This window comes from Mustelus asterias, unplaced genomic scaffold, assembly GCF_964213995.1.
Source record: "Mustelus asterias unplaced genomic scaffold, sMusAst1.hap1.1 HAP1_SCAFFOLD_504, whole genome shotgun sequence".
Lineage (NCBI taxonomy): Eukaryota > Metazoa > Chordata > Chondrichthyes > Carcharhiniformes > Triakidae > Mustelus > Mustelus asterias.
The window spans coordinates 143,227-160,162 of NW_027590456.1; the positions used below are offsets into that span (position 1 = coordinate 143,227).

At 45.6% G+C, this 16,936-nt stretch overlaps 1 protein-coding gene across 1 annotated transcript in view; it reads right to left on the reverse strand.

Moving 5' to 3' along the window:
* tat (tyrosine aminotransferase) overlaps nucleotides 1-16,936 on the reverse strand; it is a 119,690-nt gene that overhangs the window by 6,665 nt on the left and 96,089 nt on the right. Inside the window, exons 9-10 of the mRNA XM_078204920.1 lie at nucleotides 14,066-14,149; nucleotides 13,870-13,968 (exon numbers count right to left, since the gene is read on the reverse strand). Of these exons, the coding sequence (XP_078061046.1) occupies nucleotides 13,870-13,968; nucleotides 14,066-14,149 (183 nt within the window). The remainder of the gene's footprint in view (nucleotides 1-13,869; nucleotides 13,969-14,065; nucleotides 14,150-16,936) is intronic.

Sequence of the window (16,936 nt, forward strand, 5' to 3'; positions counted from 1 at the left end):
TTTATTTCCCCAAGTTCCCTAAACTCCATGCTTTTCTCAACAGTAAATGCTGATGAGGAATATTCATTTAGGATCTCACCCATCTCTTGTGGATCCGCACATAGATGACCTTGTTGATTCTTAAGAGGCCCTATTCTCTCCCTAGTTACTCTTTTGCCTTTTATGTATTTGTAGAAGCTCTTTGGATTCTCCTTTGCCTTATCTGCCACAGGAATCTCGTGTCCCCTTTTTGCCCTCCTGATTTCTCTCTTAACTCTACTTCTACACCCACTATACTCTTCGAGGGATCCACTTGATCCCAGCTGCCTATGTATGTCATGTGCCTCCTTCTTCTTCTTGACCAGGGTCTCATTATCCCGAGTCATCCAGGGTTCCCTACTTCTACCAGCCTTGCCCTTCGCTCTAAGAGGAATGTGCTTACCTTGAACAAAGAACAAAGAACAATACAGCACAGGAACAGGCCCTTCAGCCCTCCAAGCCCACGCCGCTCCCTGGTCCAGACTAGACCATTCTTTTGTATCTCTCCATTCCCACTCCGTTCATGTGGCTATCTAGATAAGTCTTAAACGTTCCCAGTGTGTCTGCCTCCACCACCTTGCCCAGCAGCGCATTCCAGGCCTCCACCACCCTCTGTGTAAAATACGTCCTTCTGATATCCGTGTTAAACCTCCCCCCCTTCACCTTGAACCTATGACCCCTCGCGAACGTCACCACCGACCTGGGAAAAAGCTTCCCACCGTTCACCCTATCTATGCCTTTCATAATTTTATACACCTCTATTAGGTCACCCCTCATTCTCCGTCTTTCCAGTGAGAACAACCCCAGTTTACCCAATCTCTCCTCATAACTAACCCCTTCCATACCAGGCAGCATCCTGGTTAACCTCCTCTGCACTCTCTCTAAAGCCTCCACGTCCTTCTGGTAGTGTGGTGACCAGAACGGGGCACAGTATTCCAAATGCGGCCGAACCAACGTTCTATACATCTGCAACATCAGACCCCAACTTTTATACTCTATGCCCCGTCCTGTAAAGGCAAACATGCCATATGCCTTATTCACTACCTTCTCCACCTGTGACGTCACTTTCAAGGATCTGTGGACTTGCACACCCAGGTCCCTCTGCATATCTACACCCTTTATGGTTCTGCCATTTATCGTATAGCTCCCCTGTACATTGGTTCTACCAAAATGCATCACTTTGCATTTATCTGGATTGAACAAAGAACAAAGAAGAACAAAGAACAAAGAACAGTACAGCACAGGAAACAGGCCCTTCGGCCCTCCAAGCCTGTGCCGCTCCTTGGTCCAACTAGACCAATCGTTTGTATCCCTCCATTCCCAGGCTGCTCATGTGACTATCCAGGTAAGTCTTAAGTATCCAGGTAAGTCTTAAACTCCATCTGCCATTTCTTTGCCCAAATTTCCAGCCTATCTATATCCTTCTATAGCCTCTGGCAATGTTCCTCACTATCTGCAAGTCCAGCCATTTTCGTGTCGTCCGCAAACTTACTGATCACCCCAGTTACACCTTCTTCCAGATCGTTTATGTAAATCACAAACAGCAGAGATCCCAATACAGAGCCCTGCAGAACACCACTAGTCACAGGCATCCAGCCGGAAAAAGACCCTTCCACTACCACCCTCTGTCTTCTGTGACCAAGCCAGTTCTCCACCCATCTAGCCACCTCTCCCTTTATCCCATGAGATCCAACCTTTTGCACCAACCTACCATGAGGGACTTTGTCAAACGCTTTACTAAAGTCCACATAGACGACATCCATGGCCCTTCCCTCGTCAACCATTCTAGTCACTTCTTCAAAAACCCTGAACCTTGGTTAACACACTTTTGAAAGTCTCCCACTTACCAGACGTCCCTTTGACTTCCCACAGACCCCCCAATTAACTTTTGAAAGTTCGTGTCTGATACCATCAAAATTGGCCTTGCCCCAATTTAGAATTTTAACTTTTGGGCCAGACCTATCGTTCTCTCTAGCTATCTTAAAACTAATAGAATTATGGTCACTGGTCCCAAACTGATCCCTCACTAATACTTCTGTCATCTGCCCTTCCTTATTTCCCAAGAGGAGGTAAAGTTTTGCTCCCTCTCTAGTTGGACCATCCACATACTGAGTGAGAAATTCCTCCTGAATACACTCAACAAATTTCTCTCCAAGTCTCTAATACTCTGGCTGTCCCAGTCAATGTTGGGAAAGTTAAAATCCCCTACTATTATCACCCTATTTTTCTTGGAGCTATCTGTAATCTCCTCACATATTTGCTCCTCAATTTCCCGTCGACTATTTGGGGGCCTATAGTACAACCCTATTAAAGTGATTTCCCCCTTCTTATTTCTCAGTTCAACCCGTATAGACTCAGTGGCCGAACCCTCGGATATATCCCCTCTCAGTACGGCTGTGATGTTTTCCCTAATCAAAAGTGCAACTCCCCCTCCTTACTTACCTCCAGTTCTATCTTTCCCATACCATCTGTACCCTGGAACATTGAGCTGCCAGTCCTGTCCCTCCCTTAGCCATGTTTTAGTAATAGCTATAATATCCCAGTCCCATGTACCCATCCATGCCCTGAGTTCATCTACCTTGTCTGTCAGGCTTCTTGCATTGAAATAAATGCAGTTTAATCTGGACTTCCCTTGCTCTCTGCTCTGCTTTTGCCTGATCTGTCTGGTACTCGGATTACTGACACTGCCTTTACTATTTAATTTGCTCTCTTTAATTCCTCTGCTGTCCTCAAACTTCTCTTCTGTCTCACTACTACTTTGGGTCCCACCCCTCTGCCAAACCCTCCCGAGTGGCTCTATCAAGTCTCCCCGCCAGGATATTAGTCCCCCTCCAGTTCAGATGTAACTCGTCCCTCTTGAACAGGTCACCCCTTCCTCAGAGAAGATCCCAATGATCCAAAAATCTAAATCCCTGCCCCCTGCACCAGCTCTCAAGCCACGCATTCATCTGCCTAATCTTCCGATTCCTACTCTCAGTAGCGCGTGGCACCGGTAGTAGTCCAGAAATGACTACTTTCGAGGTCCTGCACTTTAGCCTTCTGCCTAACTCTCTATATTCATACTTCAGGACCTCATCCCTTTTCCTAGCTATGTCATTGGTACCAATATGTACAACGACCTCGGCTGTTCACCTTCTCCCTTAAGAATTTCCTGCAACCATTCAGAGACATCCTTGACCCTGGCACCAGGGAGGCAACACACCATCATGGAGTCTCGATTGTGGCCACAGAAACACCTGTCTGTGCCCCTAACTAGTGAGTACCCTATTACTAATGCTCTTGTCAGTGAATTTTCAGTGAATTTTACTATTACTTGCTCTTGTCAGTGAATTTTGCAAATTTCTTTTCTTATTCATTCATGGGGCATATGTGTCGCTGGCTGGCCAGCATTTAGTGCCCATCCCTAGGTTACCCTTGTTCAGAGGGCATTTGAGCGTCAATCACCTTGCTGTGGCTCTAGAGTCACATGTAGGCCATACCAGGTAAGGACAGCAGATTTCCTTCCCTAAAGGACATTAGTGAACCAGATGGGTTTTTCCGACAATCGACAATGGTTTCATGGTCATCAGTAGATTCTTAATTCCAGATTTATTTTTTAATTGAAATCAAATTCCAGCAACTGCCATGGCAGGATTCGAACCCAGGTCCCTAGGATATTACCTGAATTTCTGGATTAATAATCTAGCGATAATACCACTATGCCATCGCCTCCCTGTACACAAACGTCTCGGTCATTAAATGTATCAGGAAGAGCAAGGGTCCTAACACAGACTCTTGGGAACTCAACTATAAACCTCCATCCAACCTAAAGAACATAGAATAGTAGAGATAGAATCTCTACAGTGCAGAAGCAGGCCATTCGGCCCATTGAACCTGCACTGACAACAATCCCACCCAGGCCCTATCCCTGTAACCCCACATTTATCTGCTTATCCCCCTGACACTCTGGTCAATTTAGCATGGCCAATCAACCTAACCCGCATATCTTTGGACTGTGGGAGGAAACCAGAGCATCCGGAGGAAACCCACGCACGGGGAAAATGTGCAAGCTCTACACAGACAGGGACCCAATGCCAGAATCGAACCCAGGTCCCTGGTGCTGTGAGGCAGCAGTGCTAACCACTGTGCCACCTATGATTAACTATTACTCTCCGTTTCCTGTCACTCAGCCAATTTTCTATCCATTTTGCTCTGTCCCTTTTATTCCATGAGCTCTAACTTTGTTCTGTTGTGTGGCAGTGCATCAAACAGCTTTTGGTAATCTATGTACACCATATCAATAACAATACCATCACCAACCTTCTCTATTGACTCAGCAAAAAACTCAATCGAGAACATAGAACATAGAACAGTACAGCACAGAACAGGCCCTTCGGTTCACGATGTTGTGCCGAGCTTTATCTGAAACCAAGATCAAGCTATCCCACTCCCTACCATCCTGGTGTGCTCCATGTGCCTATCCAATAACCGCTTAAATGTTCCTAAAGTGTCTGACTCCACTATCACTGCAGGCAGTCCATTCCACACCCCAACCACTCTCTGAGTAAAGAACCTACCTCGGACATCCTTCCTATATCTCCCACCATGAACCCTATAGAACATAGAACATTACAGCGCAGAACAGGCCCTTCGGCCCACGATGTTGCACCGACCAGTTAAAAAAAAAAACTGTGACCCTCCAACCTAAACCAATTTCTTTTCGTCCATGAACCTATCTACGGATCTCTTAAACGCCCCCAAACTAGGCGCATTTACTACTGATGCTGGCAGGGCATTCCAATCCCTCACCACCCTCTGGGTAAAGAACCTACCCCTGACATCGGTTCTATAACTACCCCCCCTCAATTTAAAGCCATGCCCCCTCGTGCTGGATTTCTCCATCAGAGGAAAAAGGCTATCACTATCCACCCTATCTAAACCTCTAATCATCTTATATGTTTCAATAAGATCCCCTCTTAGCCGCCGCCTTTCCAGCGAAAACAATCCCAAATCCCTCAGCCTCTCCTCATAGGATCTCCCCTCCATACCAGGCAACATCCTGGTAAACCTCCTCTGCACCCTCTCCAAAGCCTCCACATCCTTCCTGTAATGTGGGGACCAGAACTGCACACAGTACTCCAAGTGCGGCCGCACCAGAGTTGTGTACAGTTGCAACATAACGCTACGACTCCTAAATTCAATCCCCCTACCAATAAACGCCAAGACACCATATGCCTTCTTAACAACCTTATCTACTTGATTCCCAACTTTCAGGGATCTATGCACACATACACCTAGATCCCTCTGCTCCTCCACACTATTCAAAGTCCTCCCGTTAGCCCTATACTCAACACATCTTATAGTTATGCCCCCTTGTAATAGCTCCATCCACCCGAGGAAATAATCTTTGAACGTTCACTCATCTATCCCCTTCATCATTTTATAAACCTCTATTAAGTCTCCCCTCAACCTCTTCCGCTCTAAAGAGAACAGCCCTAGCTCCCTCAACCTTTCCTCATGAGACCTACCCTCCAAACCAGGCAGCATCCTGGTAAATCTCCTCTGCACTCTTTCCAGTGCTTCCACTTCCTTCTTATAGTGAGGCGACCAGAACTGCACACAATATTCCAAATGTGGTCTCACCAAGGTCCTGTACAGTTGCAGCATAACCCCACAGCTCTTAAACTCCAACCCCCTGTTAATAAAAGCTAACACACTATAGGCCTTCTTCACAGCTCTATCCACTTGAGTGGCAAACTTCAGAAATCTGTGGATATGGACCCCAAGATCTCTCTGTTCCTCCACAGTCTTCAGAACCCGAGGGAAAGTACCGAGGGTGGCAGATTTTCAAGGATTGTTTGTCTGGAGTTCTACATGACAACGTTCCGATGAGACAGGGAGGTTTCGTTAGGTTACGGGAACCGTGTTGCACGAAAGCTGTGCTGAACCTACTCAAAAGGAAAAGGAAAGCGTACAATAGGTTCAGAGAGCTAGGCGATGATGGGGATCTAGATGAGTATACGGCTTGTCGGAAGGGACTTAAGAAGGAAATTAGGAGAGCCAGAATGGGTCACGAGAAGTCCTTGGCAGGTAAAATTAAGGAGAACCCTCAGGCGTTCTATAAATATGTGAAGAGTAAAAGGATGAGATGTGAAGGAATAGGACGTATAAAATATGAAGGTGAGAAAGTCTGTATGGAACCGGAAGAAATAGCAGAGGTGCTTAATGAATACTTTACCTCGGTATTCACGGTGGAAAAAGACCTGGGTGGTTGTACTACAGGATTGCAGCGGACTGAGAAGATTGAGTTTGTCGACATTAAGAAAGAGGATGTGTTGGAAATTTTGAATAGCATCAAGATAGATAAGTCACTGGGACCGGATGGGATGTACTCCAGGTTACTGTGGGAGGCGAGGGAAGAGAGTGCAGGGCCTCTGGCGATGATCTTTGCGTCATCGATGGAGACGGGAGAGGTTCCGGAGGATTGCGGATGTGGTTCCTATATTCAAGAAAGGGAATAGGTATAGCCCAGGAAATTACCGACCGGTGAGTCTAACCTCAGTGGTTGGTAAGTTGATGGAGAAGATCCTGAGGGACAGGATTTATGAACATTTAGAGAAGTTTAGTATGCTCAAAAGTAGTCAGCATGGCTTTGTCAAAGGCAAATCGTGCCTTACGAGCCTGGTGGAGTTCTTTGAAAATGTGACTAAACACATTGACGAAGGAAAAGCGGTAGATGTGGTTTACATGGACTTCAGCAAGGCGTTTGATAAGGTCCCCCATGCAAGACTTCTCGAGAAAGTGAGAGGGCATGGGATCCAAGGGGCTGTTGCCTTGTGGATCCAGAACTGGCTTGCCTGCAGAAGGCAGAGAGTGGTTGTAGATGGGTCTTTTTCTGAATGGAGGTCGGTCACCAGTGGAGTGCCCCAGGGATCTGTTCTGGGACGCTTGCTGTTTGTCATTTTCATAAATGACCTGGATGAGGAAGTGGAGGGATGGGTTGGTAAGTTTGCTGATGACACGAAGGTTGGTGGGGTTGTGGATAGTTTGGAGGGATGTCAGAAGCTGCAGCGTGACATAGATAGGATGCAAGACCGGGCGGAGAAGTGGCAGATGGACGTCAACCCGGATAAATGTGTAGTGGTACATTTTGGCACGTCAAATGAGATGAAGGAGTATAATATCAAGGGTAAGACTCTTAGCAGTGTAGAGGATCAGAAGGACCTTGGGGTCTGGGTCCATAGGACTCTTAAATCGGCCTCGCAGGTAGAGGAGGTGGTTAAGAAGGCGTATGGTGTGCTGGCCTTCATCAATCGAGGGATTGAGTTTAGGAGTTGGGAGATAATGATGCAGCTTTATAAGACCCTCGTCAGACCCCACTTAGAGTACTGTGCTCAGTTCTGATCGCCTCATTACAGGGAGGATGTAGAAATTATTGAAAGGGTGCAGAGAAGATTTACAAGGATGTTGCCTGGATTGGGTGGCATGCCTTATGAGGATAGGTTGAGGGAGCTCGGTCTTTTCTCCTTGGAGGGACGAAGGATGAGAGGTGACCTGATAGAGGTGTACAAGATGTTGAGAGGTATAGGTCGGGTGGATTCTCAGAGGCTTTTTCCCAGGGCTGAAATGGCTGCTACGAGAGGACACAGGTTTAAGGTGCTGGGGAATAGGTACGGAGGAGATGTCAGGGGTACATTTTGAGGGCGGTGGGTGAGTGGAATCGGCTGCCGTCAATGGTGGTGGAGGCAAACTCGATAGGGTCTTTTAAGAGACTTCTGGATGAGTACATGGGACTTAATAGGATTGAGGGTTATAGGTAAGCCTATATATAGGCCTAGGTAGGTAGGGACATGACCGGCGCAACTTGTGGGCCGAAGGGCCTATTTGTGCTGTAGTTTTTCTATGTTCTATGTTCTAACCCTACCTTTGACCCTGTAATCCACATTTAAATTTGTCCTACCAAAATGAATCACCTCACATTTATCAGGGTTAAACTCCATCTGCCATTTTTCAGCCCAGCTTTGCATCCTATCTATGTCTCTTTGCAGCCTACATCAGCCCTCCACCTCATCCACTACTCCACCAATCTTGGTGTCATCAGCACATTTACTGATCCACCCTTCAGCCCCCTCCTCCAAGTCATTAATAAAAATCACAAAGAGCAGAGGACCAAGCACTGATCCCTGTGGCACTCTGCTAGCAACCTGCCTCCAGTCCGAAAATTTTCCATCCACCACCACCCTCTGTCTTCGATCAGATAGCCAGTTACCTATCCAATCGGCCAACTTTCCCTCTATCCCACACCTCCTCACTTTCATCATAAGCCGACCATGGGGGACCTTCTCAAACGCCTTACTAAAGTCCATGTATATGACATCAACTGCCCTACCTTCATCAACACACTTAGTTACCTCCTCAAAAAATTCAATCAAATTTGTGAGGCACGACTTGCCCTTCACGAATCCGTGCTGACTATCCCGGATTAATCCGCATCTTTCTAAATGGTCGTAAATCCCATCCCTCAGGACCTTATCCATCAACTTACCAACTACCGAAGTAAGACTAACCGGTCTATAATTACCAGGGTCATTTCTATTCCCTTTCTTAAACAGAGGAACAACATTCGCCACTCTCCAGTCCTCTGGCACCATCTCCGTGTACAGTGAGGACTCAAAGATCAAATCTATTTATTTAAATATGATTTACCCTTCACAAATCCATGCGGCTTTATTTAATTAATCTTCATTTGGTTATGATGACTATAACTTTGTCCAGAATTTCCATTTCTAAAACCTTCCCCACACCGAAGTTAAACTGACTGGCCTGTCATTGCTGGGCTTATCTTTACACCCTTTGCTGAACAAGGGAATAATGTTTGTGATTCTCCAGTCTTCTGGAATCACCCCCAAATCTAAGGAAGATTGGAAAATTATGGCCAGTGCCTCTGTAGTTTCCACTCTCACTTCCCTCAGCATCCTTGGATGCATCTTAGATGGTCCTGGGGTCACATAAACTTTCAGTGAAAGCAGCCTATCCAATTCCTCCAATTTCTAACCTGTCATTTCTCTCAATTTTCACAATGACTTGGGCAGCATTTTCTTCCTCAGTAAAAACAGATGCAAACTGTTTGTTTCGTATCTCAGCAATGCTCTCTGCTTCCATGCATAAACCCTCTTTAATGCCTTAATCAGTCCCATTCCTCCTTTTTTAATCTCTTTAATGTTAGCCGTCAGTTTCTTCTACTGTGGGCAGAATTCTCCCAGGCCCCCGTGAGCGTGTTGATGGTGGGCATGGGGGAATATGGCAGAGGCCCAGAAATCAGTTTCATGCCGGCATGAGTTTACAGCGAGAGATTCCACTGGTGCCCACCATGGCGGGTCAGGAAACCCGTCAGGCTATTAACGGAATATAGATGAAGGCCCATTCCTCCAACCCCAAATTCCCCATGAAGCCAGCAGGAAAACGCACTGGTGTGAAACACATTTGCAACATCTGCTGTTACTCAGCTGAACAATGCCTGGGGCTGCCTCCGGAGTTCAAGATGGAGGCCACCTGCAATCCTGGAGCCTTGAACACCACAGCAATGGATTGGGGGAGCATCTGCAGGTGGACTTTCCAGATTAGCTGTCCTGGAGGGGGTTCATGTTCCGGCCTCAGAATGTTGCTGGAGATTCATCGTCATTCTCAGGAAGTCCATCTTCTTTCCTCAAAAGTGGGTCAGTGATGTTAGACGCCTTTTCAATGTGACACCTGGACATGATGGCGAACCATGCTCCATCAGACCTGGCCCACGACTGAATATAGCATAAAATATCATTAATGAGGTCAGGGCCAGAAGATTTTGGATGTTTTTCTGCTGGTCGCCTCAGTGGCAAACACTCCACGTTCCCACCCTGCCATGGCACTTTGTCTCAAAATGGGAAAATTCTGCCTCTCTCTTTGCTTCACTTATTTGTTTTTTCAATTCCCTCTGTACCTTCTATAGTGATGATGTGGAGATGCTGGCGTTGGACTGGGGTGAACATGTTCTGTCTGTAGACAATACACATCTATTTAACCTGTGTTTAATGCTCCCTCCACCCACATTGTCTGTACCTTTAAGACCTGGCTGGCTGTAGGAATTCGCATTCTAATCAGTATTTTGTAACTTGATTTTGTGTCTCTGTGCACTGTTTGAGAGCACATTTCCACTCCATCTGACGAAGGAGCAGCGCTCCGAAAGCTTATGGTATTTGCTACCAAATAAACCTGTTGGTCTTTAACCTGGTGTTGTGAGCCTTCTATAGTGAGCATGGTTCTCAATTGTGTTATCCACCTGACATCGTTATATGCACCCTTTCTCTGCTTCATCTTACTCTCCATCTCCTCTTTTATCATCCAGGGAGTACTGGATTTGTTCTGCCTGTAGCCCTACAATCCCCTAAATTCTTAAATTCTCTTCTATTTTTTAGTTCTATGCATAAAATCTCCACTGCCTGCTTACTCACTGTTATATCTTCTCTTATCAGAGAAGTTGGGGAACTTGGGGAATTAAATATTGATGTCTTGAGGAGAGTACATATTACAGAGAAGGAGGTGCTGGAAGTCTTAAAGCGCATCAAGGTAGATAAATCTGCGGGACCTGATGAGGTATATCCTAGGACGTTGTGGGAGGCTAGGGAGGAAATTGCGGGTCCCCTAGCCGAGATATTTGAATCATCGATAGTCATGGGTGAGGTACCTGAAGATTGGAGAGTGGCAAATGTTGTGCCTTTGTTTAAAAAGAGCTGCAGGGAAAAGCCTGGGAACTACAGGCCGGTTAGCCTCACATCTGTGGTGGGTAAATTGTTGGAAAGTATTTTGAGAGACATGATCTACAGGTATTTAGAGACACAAGGACTGATTAGGGACAGTCAGCATGGCTTTGTGAGTGGAAAATCATGTCTCACAAATTTGATTGAGTTTTTTGAAGGGATAACCAAGAAGGTAGATGAGGGCAGTACAGTTGATGTTGTCCACATGGACTTTATCAAGGTCTTTAACAAGGTAGCGCATGGTAGGTTGTTGCATAAAGTTAAATCTCACGGGATCCAGGGTGAGGTATCTAAATGGATATAAAATTGGCTTGTTGACAGAACCCAGAGGGTGGTTGTAGAGAGTTGTTTTTCAAACTGGAGGCCTGTGACCAGCGGTGTGCCTCAGGGATCAGTGCTGGGCCCACTGTTATTTGTCATTTATATTAATGATTTGGATGAGAATATAGGGGGCATGGTTAGTAAGTTTGCAGATGACACCAAGATAGGTGGCATAGTGGACAGTGAAGAAAGTTATCTCCAATTGCAGTGGGATCTTGGTCAATTGGGCCAGTGGGCTGACGAATGGCAGATGGAGTTTAATTTAGAGAAGTGCGAGGTGATGCATTTTGGTAGATTGAACCAGGACAGGACTTACTCAGTTAATGGTAGGGCGTTGGGGAGAGTTACAGAACAAAGAGATCTAGGGGTACATGTTCATAGATCCTTGAAAGTGGAGTCACAGGTGGACAGAGTGGTGAAGAAGGCATTCGGCATGCTTGGTTTCATTGATCAGAACATTGAATACAGGAATTGGGACGTCTTGTTGAAGTTGTACAAGACATTGGTAAGGCCACACTTGGAATACTGTGTGCAATTCTGGTCATCCTATTATAGAAAGGATATTATTAAACTAGAAAGAGTGCAGAAAAGATTTACCAGGATGCTACCGGGACTTGATGGATTGGGTTCTAAGGAGAGGCTGAATAGACTGGGCCTTTTTTCTCTGGAGCGTAGGAGGCTGAGGGGTGACCTTATAGAGGTCTATAAAATAATGAGGGGCATTACATAGAACATAGAACAGTACAGCACAGAACAGGCCCTTCGGCCCACGATGTTGTGCCGAGCTTTATCTGAAACCAAGATCAAGCTATCCCACTCCCTATCATCCTGGTGTGCTCCATGTGCCTATCCAATAACCGCTTAAATGTTCCTAAAGTGTCTGACTCCACTATCACTGCAGGCAGTCCATTCCACACCCAACCACTCTCTGCGTAAAGAACCTACCTCTGATATCCTTCCTGTATCTCCCACCACGAACCCTATAGTTATGCCCCCTTGTAATAGCTCCATCCACCCGAGGAAATAGTCTTTGAACGTTCACTCTATCTATCCCCTTCATCATTTTATAAACCTCTATTAAGTCTCCCCTCAATCTCCTCCGCTCCAGAGAGAACAGCCCTAGCTCCCTCAACCTTTCCTCATAAGACCTACCCTCCAAACCAGGCAGCATCCTGGTAAATCTCCTCTGCACTCTTTCCAGTGCTTCCACATCCTTCTTATAGTGAGGTGACCAGAACTGCACGCAATATTCCAAATGTGGTCTCACCAAGGTCCTTGCAGCATAACCCCACGGCTCTTAAACTCCAACCCCCTGTTAATAAAAGCTAACACACTGTGGGCCTTCTTCACAGCTCTATCCACTTGAGTGGCAACCTTTAGACATCTGTGGATATGGACCCCAAGATATCTCTGTTCCTCCACAGTCTTCAGAACCCTACCTTTGACCCTGTAATCCACATTTAAATTAGTCCTACCAAAATGAATCACCTCACATTTATCAGGGTTAAACTCCATTTGCCATTTTTCAGCCCAGCTTTGCATCCTATCTATGTCTCTTTGCAGCCTACAACAGCCCTCCACCTCATCCACTACTCCACCAATCTTGGTGTCATCAGCAAATTTACTGATCCACCCTTCAGCCCCCTCCTCTAAGTCATTAATAAAAATCACAAAGAGCAGAGGACCAAGAACTGATCCCTGCGGCACTCCGCTAGCAACCTGCCTCCAGTCCGAAAATATTCCATCCACCACCACCCTCTGTCTGCATTGACAAGGTAGATAGTCAATATCTTTTCCCAAAGTTAGGGGAGTCTAAAACTAGAGGGCATAGATTTAAGGTGAGAGGGGAGAGATACAAAAGTGTCCAGAGGGGCAATTGTTTCACACAGAGGGTGGTGAGTGTCTGGAACAAGCTGTCAGAGGTAGTAGTCGAGGCGGGTACAATTTTATCTTTTAAAAAGCATTTAGATAGTTACATGGGTACGATGGGTATAGAGGAATATGGGCCAAATGTGCGCAATTGGGATTAGCTAGGGGTTTTAAAAAAAAAATAAGTGCGGCATGGACAAGTTGGGCCAAAGGGCCTGTTTCCATGCTGTAAACCTCTATGACTCTAAGTGTCTTCATCTTTAATCATTAAGGCTACTTTACCTCCTTGACGAGCTTCCCCAACATTCTCTTTGGATTTCCCCCATTTGAACAGTTGAGAGTTTCCTCGTGAAGGTAGGGGGAGGGTAAATATTCAGGCTGCATTCCCTGTAGTGGCACAATGTGAGGATGTGTGTGACCTGGACACTTCCACCCAATATGTCCTTGGCAGGCCACATTAGAACATAGAACATAGAACATAGAACATAGAACATAGAACATAGAACATTACAGCGCAGAACAGGCCCTTCGGCCCACGATGTTGCACCGACCAGTTAAAAAAAAAACTGTGACCCTCCAACCTAAACCAATTTCTTTTCGTCCATGAACCTATCTACGGATCTCTTAAACGCCCCCAAACTAGGCGCATTTACTACTGATGCTGGCGCTCACATCAGTTCAGAGTTGCCCTGCCCAATATCCTGCAGTGCTAGGTCTCAGTATCAAAAAAACTGATGTAATTATGAGACTTTCTGCTCTGGTCCTTTACTTGCATTTGTGCCGATACCAGTGTATTTGACCTGTCACTGAAGGACAGCAGAATTCTGGGCCTAAGTGCCTCCTTCAGCCTGACTGCAGAATAAGTTTTTAGTTTGAGCTCAAGGGTTACCGTGGCAGGAAGGCAGAAAACTGACTGTTCGGCAATCAATCGTTCAGTGAAGTCAATGTCGCTCTCAAATTCTGGAAAATCGTCCATATCAATTGCAACCTGACAAGACAGAAATGAAGAAATGAGAATCTGAGATTATCAAATGGGAATTGGAGATTTCAAAGTTTTAGTCAATATGTAGTTCCACCCAACTCACCATCAGGTACATGGCGCCACAAGGTCTGATTGGTTGTAAGCCGGGAACCATTATGAGGGCATCAAAACACAGGTCCGCATTGGACTGAGGAAAGAAAAGTCAAAATTGATTCAGTCTTAATTCCAACTTTAGTAATCTTCTTTTAATTTCCCAATTACCAATCAGCTCTTTGTCCAAATAAATGTCTATACTTTGATTATTCGTGAACACTTTGAGAAACACTCAGCCCAAACTGTCATTCTGAGATGCCTTTGGCTCTTGTTTAATTATTATTCCCTTGTTCTTGCATCAGCTTGCTTGTCTCCTCTGCCCTCAGACCTGAAATCACCTACATTTCCTTTGTACTCCTGTTAGAGTCCTGGACCAGAACCCCAAGGTATATGATGGAGCTGGGCTAGATCCCAACACATTTTCTAGTTTGGCATAAATGTGAGGAAAGGATGTTTCACTCCAGGAGTAACTCCACTGACAAATTAGGGATCTTTTATAGTAAAACAAACTTTATTTAACAACATAGTTTAAATATGACTCTATAAATGAAGCAGCTTAACTATTAACAGTTGAACAATATTTAAAAATGAAAGGAAACAACTTTAATTTCTAACTTATCACTGCTTCAGTTCCAAATAAGCAACATTCCTCTTACAGACTTACAATGCCACTTTAAATACAGTTAGCAACCATAAATATGCTTGCTAAACAGATTTGAAGCTTTCAGAGAAAATGAGTTTCAGCAGCTTGCAGAAAACCTCTGCCTTCAAACAAACCCCAGCCAGAACTGAAAAGCTGCTTTTCTCTGTTACAGACCTAGCTCCTCCCAGTAACCACATCATCACATGACCCTGCACACCTAAATCCATCTTCAATTCCTTCAATCAGGGGAAATCGCCATCTATAAACAGAAATCCATTAGCTCTATAGAAGCTGATAGAAGTCTTCAAGATTATGAGGAGCATGGACAGAGTGGATAGTCAGAAGCTTTTTTCTAGGGTGGAAGAGTCATCTATAAACAGAAATCCATTAGCTCTATAGAAGCTGATAGAAGTCTACAAGATTATGAGGAGCATGGACAGAGTGGATAGTCAGAAACTTTTTTTCAGGGTGGAAGAGTCAATTACTAGGGGGCATAGGTTTAAGGTGCAAGGGGCAAGGTTTAGAGGAGATGTATGAGGCAGATCTTTTACACAGAGGGTGGTGGGTACCTAGAATTTGCTGCCAGGGGAGGTAGTGGAAGCAGATACAATAGTGACTTTTAAGGGGCATCTGGACAAATACATGAATAGGATGGGAATGGAGGGATATGGTCCCTGGAAGGGCAGGGGGTTTTAGTTCAGTCGGGTAGCATGGTCGGTGCAGGCTTGGAGGGCTGTAATTGTCTTTGTTCTTTGTTCTATCCTTAGCAAACATGACATGTTTATCCTGCTCTCCCCACATCTGAGCTAAATGTTTTCCAGACATACCAGCTGCCTGTGGAATAGAGCTGAATCTGTAAACAGTTCCTTAAACATAAATATAGCAATAGCACACTATCATCACGCTCCTGGACTGTCCCACTCTGGCCCCCTCACACCTGGACTGTCCCACGCTGGCCCTCTCACTCCTGGACTGTCCCAGTCTGGCCCTCTCACTCCTGGACTGTCCCACTCTAGCCCTCTCACTCTTGGACTGTCCCAGTCTGGCCCTCTCACTCCTGGACTGTCCCAGTCTGGCCCTCTCACTCCTGGACTGTCCCAGTCTGGCCCTCTCACTCCTGGACTGTCCCAGTCTGGCCCTCTCACTCCTGGACTGTCCCAGTCTGGCCCTCTCACTCCTGGACTGTCCCAGTCTGGCCCTCTCACTCCTGGACTGTCCCACTCTGGAGAAGATCAGAATATTGGGACATTGGACTTAAAAGCAGGAGTAGGCTACTCTGCCCTTTGAGCCAGTTGATTAGATCTTGGCTGATCTGGTTGTGGGCTCAACTCCTCTTTCCTGTCTCCCATTATAACCCATAACTCCCTTGTTTATCAAAAATCTGTCCAACTCTGTGTTGAATAAATTCTATGATCCAGCCTCTACTACTCTCTGGAGAAGAGAATTCCACAGACCAACAATCCTCAGAGAAGAAACAAAATCTCCCTATCTCCATCTTAAAAGGAGATTTAAACTGTGTCCCCCAAAATAGTCTCTCCCACAAGCGGAAATATCCATTCATCATCCGTCCTGTCAAGTTCCCCCAGGATTTGATACATTTCAACAAGTTCAGCTCTCACTCTTCTAAACTCCATTGGATACAAGCTCAGCCTGTCCAACCTTTCCTCATGAGATAAGCCCTTCATCCCAGGAAGGAATCAAGTGAACTTTCTAACACAATTATACATTTTTTTCAAATAAGGAGACCAAAACTGGACACAGTAGCCGGAATGCTCCCATTCCACCCGCCAGGTGGGGGGCAGCCCACATAAAGGTCCATTGAAGTTGGGTGGGAATCTGCAGTTTTCAGGCAAGCGCGGCCGGAGAATCTCGCTCAGTACTCCAGATGTAGTTTCACCAACACTCTGTACAACTGTAGCAAAACCTCCTACTTTTATGTTCCATTCACCTTACAATAAACATCAACATTCCATTTGCCTTCCTAATCACTTGCTGTACCTGCACACTAATCTTCTGTGATTCATGTACCAGGACAGCCAGGTCCTTTTGTATTTCAGAGTTCTGCAATCTCTCAATTTAAATAATTTGCTGCTTTTCTATTCTTCCTGCCAAAGTGGACAAGTTCACATTTTCCCACATTATCCTCCATCTGCCAGATTTTTGCCCACTCACTTAACCTATCTGTTCCTCTGTGCCAACTCCTTATATCCTCTTCACAATTTACTTTCCTACCCATCT